This window comes from Callorhinus ursinus, unplaced genomic scaffold, assembly GCF_003265705.2.
Source record: "Callorhinus ursinus isolate GAN/ISIS: 27379988/994484 unplaced genomic scaffold, GSC_fseal_2.0 scaffold17, whole genome shotgun sequence".
Classification (NCBI taxonomy): domain Eukaryota; kingdom Metazoa; phylum Chordata; class Mammalia; order Carnivora; family Otariidae; genus Callorhinus; species Callorhinus ursinus.
The window spans coordinates 38,805,872-38,815,556 of record NW_027397079.1 but is presented as its reverse complement, the minus strand read 5'-3'; the positions used below and the strand labels follow the sequence as shown (position 1 = coordinate 38,815,556).

Genomic DNA, 9,685 nt, shown 5'->3' with positions numbered 1-9,685 from the left:
CCGCAGCAGCAGCCCCCGCTGTCGCAGTGCAGCATGAACAACAGTTTCACTCCAGCGCCCATGATCATGGAGATCCCGGAATCGGGCGGCACTGGGAACATAAGTATTTATGAGAGGATTCCAGGGGACTTCGGTGCCGGCAGCTACTCGCAGCCGTCGGCCACCTTCAGCTTAGCCAAGTTGCAGCAGCTGACTAACACCATTATGGACCCTCATGCCATGCCTTATAGCCATTCTCCTGCTGTGACTTCCTATGCAACCAGTGTTTCTTTGTCTAACACAGGACTGGCTCAGCTAGCTCCATCTCATCCATTAGCTGGGACCCCTCAAGCACAAGCCACCATGACGCCGCCCCCGAACCTGGCATCCACCACCATGAACCTCACGTCGCCTCTGCTGCAGTGCAACATGTCTGCCGCCAACATTGGCATTCCTCACACGCAGAGGTTGCAAGGGCAGATGCCAGTCAAGGGGCACATTTCCATCCGCTCCAAGTCGGCGCCGCTGCCCTCTGCGGCTGCTCACCAGCAGCAGCTGTACGGCCGCAGCCCACCAGCGGTTGCCATGCAGGCCGGCCCTCGCGCATTGGCTGTTCAGCGTGGCATGAACATGGGGGTCAACTTGATGCCGACCCCTGCCTATAATGTCAATTCCATGAATATGAACACCTTGAATGCCATGAACAGCTATCGAATGACACAGCCCATGATGAACAGCAGTTACCATAGTAACCCTGCCTACATGAACCAGACAGCACAGTATCCTATGCAGATGCAGATGGGGATGATGGGGAGCCAGGCCTATACCCAGCAGCCTATGCAGCCAAACCCTCATGGAAACATGATGTACACTGGCCCCTCCCATCACAGCTACATGAATGCTGCTGGCGTGCCCAAGCAGTCACTCAATGGACCTTACATGAGAAGATGAGCAAGATGAACTTGCAATTAAAAACTTAAATATATATAAATAAAGGAACCTTTTATACTGACAAACCAGAGAAAAATGGACCTTTTTCCAGTTAAAATATTGCTGTAGATTTAGAGGAATTTTTCTTTGGTTTTATTTTATTTTTTAGAAAACCTGGTCTTCTCTTTTTTTGGGTTCATTTTGTTCTGGGTTTTGGTTTTCTTCACGATCTTGAACATTTTACAATAGAACTCATCTAAAAATGGATTTGGGGATAGGGGAAACATGCACAAAAATCTTTTCATAATTAAAAAGAGCCTTACTTTCTTTACACACCACATGGACAGAATTTGTGTAAAAGTGAATTATCTTTATTTTATTTTAAGATGTGTGTTTCCCCTCACTGTTTGCAGCTCCCAGTGTTGTCATTTTTTAAATGTTATATATACATCTCGGGGGTTAACCAGACCCTTTCCTCCAAACCCAACCTTTCATTTCCTACTTCATTCCAGCAGGAGGCACTTACGGGAGACTCGGATGGGGACATGGAGAACAACCCAAGCTCCTTAAACTTATTATTGTTAATATTATTATTATTATTATTAATAAAGCGAGGCAGGAAAATGCTTCTCCTTTTAAAATCCCCTCCACTCCCTACACACACACACACACACACACACACACACACACACACACACACACACCTTTTTAAACCTTTCCCCAAGAATGTTTCTTTAAGATGGACTTCATTGAAATGTTTATTTTTCTTTAAATCAAGTGTAATATAATTTTTTCTTTTTTTCTGTTGTTTTTGTTTTTGTTTTTTGTTTACTATTCCCACTCAGCACTCAGAGACACAAAAATACTGTAAGTCTCAATTAACAGCAGAATCTCAGAGGAAAGCTGTTTGCAATCCTAATCCAGCTTTGGAGGAATAGAGATGGTCAATTAACAATCAGAAAAGAGGAATTTTGCCTCTTGTTTTTTTACCACCTGGTGAATCAGCCATAATGCACATACTCCACACAGCCTCTTGTTTTTAGTATGTACTTTGAGATGCTAAGGGTCTTGATTCTCGAGCCTTCGACTCTGACTAAACTCAAACAGCAGTCCCCAGTGATTAGCCTCTTACATTCTTACATAAAGTGTTGATGGATGACTGTACATTTCAGTGATTTGAAAAATACCTGACAAACATTTGACACTGTTTATTTTATGTTGGAAGAGATGACGTAAGGGAGATCATGGTCTGAGTTTTATAGCTACTTAAATGATACATACCTCTAGTTTTCATTTGTCTTGAGATCCTGAGTTCATTCCCTGTGAATCAGAGTGCACCAGCCCCTCTCCTGTGAGTGGTTAAAAGAGAAGAGGGATAAACCAACCACCAGCATAGTAGGGCAAATCTGGACAGCAGGGTTTTAAGCAGGTTCCTATGTTGCTCCCAACTCCCATTGTCTTTTCTCTCGTGCAGCCAGTTCGCCCATTCTCTTCCTATTACTTGCTCCAGGGATAGGTAAAAAAAAAAAAGAATATATATATATCTATATATATCTATATATATGTTCCATCATTAGAAGATGGAAACTATTATACCACTTGGTATGTGCAGTCAAATATCCAAAAGGGGGAAGTACTGCTTAAAGAAATACCTGTAAGCATTAAATTCTCTCCTTTATTTGTACATTTTATATAGATAAATTTTTGAAGTACTAATTAGGCATTAAATTTTTTCAAATGCACAGGTTTGTTGTTTTTTTAATACACTTTAATTGACTTTCTCAATTAAATGTGTTAGGTAGAAAACGGCAGAATTCCACATCTTAACCGCTATCAATTCTGAGCATGTGCAAGGCTGTGTAGGACCCAGTTTCTCTGTATATACTCTTCCAGTTCCCAATCATCTATGTAGAAAGTGCACTGTGCTGCCCTCTCCCTACATCTTCAGCTATGTCATTGCTTCCTGGTTGGGGTGGGGATGGGGTGGGTCGGGAGGGAGGTATCTTGGGTGGAGGGTGGGTCAAGGCAGAAGGAGAAGCTGTTGAAATGAGGGCCGTGAATTCAGTTTCTGTTGGTTTGCGGTTGTGTTTGGTTTCATTTGTTTCTTTAAAAAAAAAAAAAAAATTCAATCGGGCAGCTCCCTTTTCCACAAGCCTTTTTGTGACTGTAGAACTATTGTAGAGAAAATGTTCTTTTCTATATTATAAAAGAAATTATCCAACACAGTAATATTGGTACCTGTCATTTTTTCACTTCTGTTTAAAAAAAAATGTATTTTTAGCAAGATAACTTGGGTAATCTTCTAAAAAAGAAATTTAAAAACTCACTGTTAGTGACTTTGATGCCTTTTAAAATAAGAGCTTTTTCATTTCATTCCATCTTTAAAATTTTTTATCTTTGTTGTAGAATATTAAAAACTATTTTAAGAAAGATAAAAATTCTCTTTAAAGAGATCTCTAGAGTGTGTGAATAGAGCTCCAGATGCCTCTAAAAGCCGCATGTACAAATGAAGCTAAGTCTATTCCTGTCTGTTTATATTTGCTTTTCCTGTTTTGTAACCTCTTTGTACTTTGTTCATGGTGACTTGTAAGCTACGGGGAAGGGGTGCCTAGATGCCTTTGTATTTCTCCATGTCATGCGCTCCTGGGCCAGTTGGTCTCCCTTCCTCTCCTTGTATGTAATATCACTTTTTTTTCCCCTTTCTAGCAAGTACTTTCAAAAGAACTCTGTACATTTTAACATAAAAAAATAAATTATGTTGAGCCATTTTGGATGTCTGTCTTGCATGTGGAATTTTTCTCCCAAATATTTCACACTCTCCAGTTCTTTATAAATATTAGCCTTTTTCACATTCCTCTTTATACAGCAAGTATCTGTTCGTGGCCTTTACTTTGAAATGCCAGTCTTCACTCATATGTGTGTTTAAATGCTGACAATGTAGATAGTTTTTCCTCTTCAGTGAAAATTTTGGTATAATAACCTCACTTTGGATTTTTGAGGGAAATCCATTTGAAAACCTAAAGGGACTAATTCACTCAACCAAAAAACGGAAATGCAGTTGCAATGCAAGTAGCTCCTAGAATTGGAACAAAGCAGTTTTCTCCTCTCAGCTTACCCGATTATGCTATCGAGGAAGATGTGCCAGAAATCAAGGTCCTGAACATAAATGATCTTTTTTGATGTTTTCTGAGTTGTACGTGGCCTCTCTTCATTGAGAATTTTGGATACGAGGCAGACTTCAGAAAATTAGATTTAGCTTTGGGAAACTGACAGCTGGGGGTGGGGAGGTAAGGTAGGTATAAGTTTTAGCTGCCACTCTTTCCTGAGTTAGGGAATTTACGAAGTGTCCATGAATAGTACCGAGAGCAGACATTTGTTCTGTCTCATGCCATTCAGGTTTGAGGCCATATAGTCAGGTCAGGTTATCTCCAGAAAAGAAATGATTTGTTTCCCTTGATGCCTTTTGCTTGCTTAAGTAACCATGATTTGGACCCAAAGACTGTCCCTTGTACTATGCAATCATTAGTGGACTGACTCCAAAACAAGCTTCTTGTCTTTGCTACTGCACACTACCTGCTTTAAGTGAATTCAAAATAAAGCAATTCTGATTTTTCTTTTTTTTATGATTTTATTTGAGAGAGAGAGCACAAGCCAGGGGGAGAGGCAGAGGCAGAGGGAGAAGCAGGCTTCCCGCTGAGCAGGGAGCACAATGCGGGGCTCGATCCCAGGACTCCGAGATTGTGACCTGAGATGAAGGCAGACACTTAACCGACTGAGCCACCCCGGCACCCCCAATTCTGATTTTTCTCCAAAGGACATGTGACCCAAAGAATGTATGATAGACTTTAAAGTGTTAACATCCCCACTATATTTAAATTACATTTAAAATATAATTTAAATAATGAAATTCCATTTATAGCCAACTCATGAATGATCTAGGTAGAGGAGGGGCTCTCCTTTCTTTATTGTCCACCTTCTGACCTTTTCACTCTATATCAGAAGGTAGATGTGGGAGGAAAATGATAATACACTTAATTCATGTATGTTGCTGAGAGCCTTGGCCTCAGCCTTGGTGTTAGAATCTATTGCCCCGCACTCAGTAACTAGGGTTCCAGGACATCTCTTCCTGTTGTGCCTCTCTGAGCATCTCAGGTGGTGCCCAGCTTCCTCTGTAGCATGGTGACCATGTGTAGTCCCTGAGCGCCGTAGTCTTGTCAGCTAGACAATTGTAGCTCTGCAGGTGACCATTGCTGTTCCAGGTTCTCGCTGTTAGGGCTGGGGCAGTGTATGGTGGTTTTTGTCCTTCCTCTTGTCTTAATGTGCAAGACATAGGTCAATGATGAAAATGGAAATACATAGTGAAAAGAAAAAACTGCTTGGCAGAACACAGGAAGCAAGGTTATTATGACAGGTGGTGGGGAAGCAAACTCCATATTCTTTTTTTTTTTTTTTAAGATTTTATTTATTTGAGAGAGAGAGAAGGAGAGATAGAGAGCACGAGAGGGAGAGGGTCAGAGGGAGAAGCAGACTCCCCGCCAAGCAGGGATTCCGATGCGGGACTCGATCCTGGGACTCCAGGATCATGACCTGAGCCAAAGGCAGTCGCTTAACCAACTGAGCCACCCAGGCGCCCCCAAACTCCATATTCTTGATGTGGCTTTCAAGAAAACTAAAAATTCAAGTGACACATTTCTGTCAATGAACTCAGAAGACCACATAGAGTAACATTTCTTATGTTGACAAATGTCTGGAATTCTTGAGCATGGTCATCCAATTGAAAGCTGACAATCCCCACAACAAAACTCAACTCATTTGTTAATACATTTCTGTTAAGGGGCAGGATGGGTTTGTTATATTAAGTTGGTGTGGTTACCTAATGCAGCACAGACCCGTGGATTTTCTTTCCAAAGTGACAGCTACAAATTGGGCTTAATGAGATTCCTTGCTATATTGATGAGGAGCCTACATATTGGTATGCCGATTATATAAAGCCTCAAAAAGGTGGCAGGTGTAATTTCTGCCTGAAATAAGGAAAACCCTTGGGGTATGATGGGCTTTGGTTTTTTGAGATCTTTTAAAACACTAGGCAGAGATAGTCTCGGCAATTTGTTTTCTGGTGATTTCTGTGAATAAACTTCAAGTGTGAGAATATATTCTTGTCATAAGAAAAAAATGTTCTAGCATTTAACTCTACTACACAGACATCTCTGAAAGCCACATTTAAGCGACATTCAAAAAATTTAAACATTCTCTGAAACATTTATTTTTAACCAACCATTTTTAGTTTATACATTTACAAAGATGAGCAAACTAAGACAAGGGGCTGACTGACATCGACTCGTCGCCTGTACTTAGTGCCTGGCACTGCAGGGCTGGGACGGCGGCATTTCTGCGACTCTGCATTGAAAAACTGACATCTGGAGAACGTTGGGAGACACATGCCATTCAGATCACTTCTCAAGTTATTTGAGTTGCCTTAGCTTTTTGAGTCCCAGAACCTCCTATTTTTGGAAACTTCATATAAAACCTTGAAATTGGTACCCTAAGTTTGAAGTTTCTTATGAACAAAGTAAAGAAAAACATTCATACGTAAAACTTCTTTGCTGGGACTGAGGCTCTGCCCTACGTACAAGTTCTAATTGTTTAACTGTTTAATTGATGTATTGCTTTCAATAGAGTTGATTGGTGTGATGTTCTTTTTAAAAGAAAGTTAGAACAACAACAAAAAGAAAGAACAGCAGTTGTAGTCAGTTATGTCAAATGATTGCATTTGATCATAGTTTTCCAGAGAAAATGAAAACACTTATATAATGAGTAGGAGGCAGCGATGGAGGCTTTAACCAAACACAAGGACCTCTTGCAAAATAGGATAATTACCCCGTTTTTAAAAAGTTTGTCTAGCTCCTATTTAAGGAAAGTAACTAAAATTGACTAGAACCCCTAACTTGACAGCCTCAAAGGACTGTTGATTGACAGTCGTAAATCTGAAAACTGAGTAACGTGGAATATTTCAAGAACAACTTGACAGGGCCAAGGAAGTAATTCTACTAAAATTACAAAGGAAAACAAAACAAAACAAAGCCAAACCAAGCCACTATTGCTTATCTTTGTTGAGTTACTTCGTTGGGGCTCCCTAGCTATGGGATGGCTCTATCAGTCTGTTCCATCCTCCACGCGTCAGCTTAGTCTTCAGCTGGCTCCTCCCCAAGCAGCCTCCTCTGCCATTCCAGGCATCCCATGAAAATGTGAATATGCGCAGAGAAGAAGAGTGACTTGGTTCTCAGCATCTTTTTATGCCTGTTTTTATTGTGAAAACAGAGCATATACAGAGTCCGTAAAACATGTACAGCTTCATGCATCTGTTTAAAGTGAATGCCTCGGGACAACTGAATCAGTCCAGAAAATAGTACAGAGCCCAGAAATCTGATTGCAATCCTCTCTCCCAGCCAAAGATAATCACCAGACTCGTGATAGGTACTTTCTTAATTTTTAAAAATATTTTACTACTTCGGTATGCCCTCTTAAACACCATAGTTTTATTTTGCCTGGTTTTGAACTTTATAGAAATGGAATCATGTACAGCATCGAGAATATAGTCAATAATATTGTAATAATGTCTGTATGGTGACGGATGTGACCACACTTACCATGGTGAGCACTGTATAATGTATAGAATTGTCCAATCCCTATGTGGTACTCCTGAAACTAATATAACATTGTATGTCAACTATATTTCAATAATAAATTTTTTTTAAAGAACGCATTTTCACTAAGTTTACAGTACCTAAAATTTTAGTTAAGACCTCATAGCTATCTCCTGAAGTTTAAAAATCTATTTCAGGAATAAAATTGGATCATGAATTTTAAAAAAGCCTGTAACACAAATGGAATAATTTTCTAGAAGTTGAGACAGTCTAAAAATATTTGACAATTTTACAAACCTAAAAATACATGTACTAAATCTTAAAAAAAATGGAATTCTGCATTTTGCATCTGGTTTCCCTCAACATGTTTGTGAGGTTTGTTCCTGATGTTGCATGTCACTATGATTCATTTATTTTCATGGCTGTGTAATATTCTATTATGGGACTGTACAAAGTGTATTTATATCTTCTAAAGTTGATGTAGAGTTAGGTTGTTTCTAGTTGGGGTTATTAGAAAATGTGGCTATATTTAACTCTGTGTAGGTCTCCTGCACACATTTGCAGACATTTCTCTTAGTATACTCCTAGAAGGGGAATTGCTAGATGATAGAATGTAAATTCAACTGTACTAAATACTGCCAAAAAGTTTTCAAAAATAACCATACTAGGGGCGCCTGGGTGGCTCAGTCGGTTAAGCCTTCGGCTCAGGTCATGATCCCAGCGTCCTGGGATTGAGCCCCGCATCAGGCTCTCTGCTCAGCAGGAAGCCTTCTTCTCCCTCTCCCTCTGCCTGCCTGTCTGCCTACTTGTGAGCTCTCTCTCTCTCTCTCTCTCTGTCAAATAAATAAATAAAATCCTAAAGAAAAATACTATTTTTTTCTCCCATCAGCAGTATATGGGAGCTCCTGTTATACACATTCTCCTCAGTATTTGATATTTTCAATTATTTTAATTTTTGTTAATCCAGTGGATGTGTAGTGGAATCTCTTTGTGGTTATATTTTGCATTTTACTGAATTATTAATTATGTTGAGCACCTTTTCATGTTTTTATTGGCTATCTGAAATTCCTCTTTTTGCGAAGTGTCTGTTCTAGACTTTTCCCTGTATTACTACAGAGTTGTCCTTTTTTTACTGACTTGTAGGTGTACTTTATGCATTTTGGATGCGTCTTCTGTCAGTTATATGTACTACACATATCTCCTCCCATTCTGTAACTTGCCCTTTCACTTTCTTAATGGTGTCTTTTGACGAACAGAGTTCTTAATGTGATCCAGTTCAATAATATCTCCCTTTATGGGGAGTGCTTTTTCTGCCTGGGTTAAGAAGTCTTTTCCTACCCTGAGATTATCATAGTATTCTCTGTAGTAATTTTTAACAGCTTCATTGTTTTGCTTACCTAGTTAATTCTTTACTATACCTGGAATGATTTTCATTTATAGCATGAGTCAGGGGAACGGTGTCATTTTCTTCCCATATAAATATACAATTCTAATACCATTTATTCCTCCACCCCTGCTCGACATTGTACGTCTAGATGCGTAGATCTGTCTTGGAACTATTCTGGTCTGTATATCTCTCCTGAAATATTTATGCACTGGCCTGTATATCTATCCTGTCTTAATTACTGTAGCTTTATGAGAAGTCTTGCTATTAAATGAAACAAATCCTCCTACGTTGCTTTTCTTCTTCAGAGTGGTTAACCCCTCCAGGCCTTTTGTATGTCCATATCTTGTTAGAATCACCTTACCAGGTTCCTACAAAGATCCTATTGACATTTTTAAAATCATTTAAAATCATCATTGGATCATTTTTAAAATAGATTTTATTTATCTATTTGAGAGAGAGCGAGAGAAAGAGCGAGCACAAGCTGGGCAGGATGAGAGGGAGAAGCAGACTCTGACATGGGGCTCAATCCCAGGACTCCAGGATCATGACCTGAGCAGAAGCTCAGGCAGAAGGCAGAAACTTAACCAACTGAGCCAGCAGGTGCCCGATCCTTTGACATTTTATTGTGATTGCATTGATCCTCAAAATCAATTTGGCAAAAATTCGTATCTTAAAAGTATTGACAGTGCCATTCATTGAACATGATATATTTGTATAAGAGTTCTTCAATTTCTATCAAAAATTT

The 9,685-nt window shown here is 39.6% G+C and overlaps 1 protein-coding gene across 1 annotated transcript in view; it reads left to right on the top strand.

Annotated features, from left to right (window-relative positions):
• KAT6A (lysine acetyltransferase 6A) overlaps positions 1 to 995 on the top strand; it is a 110,895-nt gene extending 109,900 nt beyond the window's left edge. The window contains exon 18 of the mRNA XM_025885902.2: positions 18 to 995. Coding sequence (XP_025741687.1) covers positions 18 to 930 — 913 coding nt within the window. The 3' untranslated portion in view covers positions 931 to 995. The remainder of the gene's footprint in view (positions 1 to 17) is intronic.
• The last annotated feature ends 8,690 nt before the right edge of the window (positions 996 to 9,685 follow it).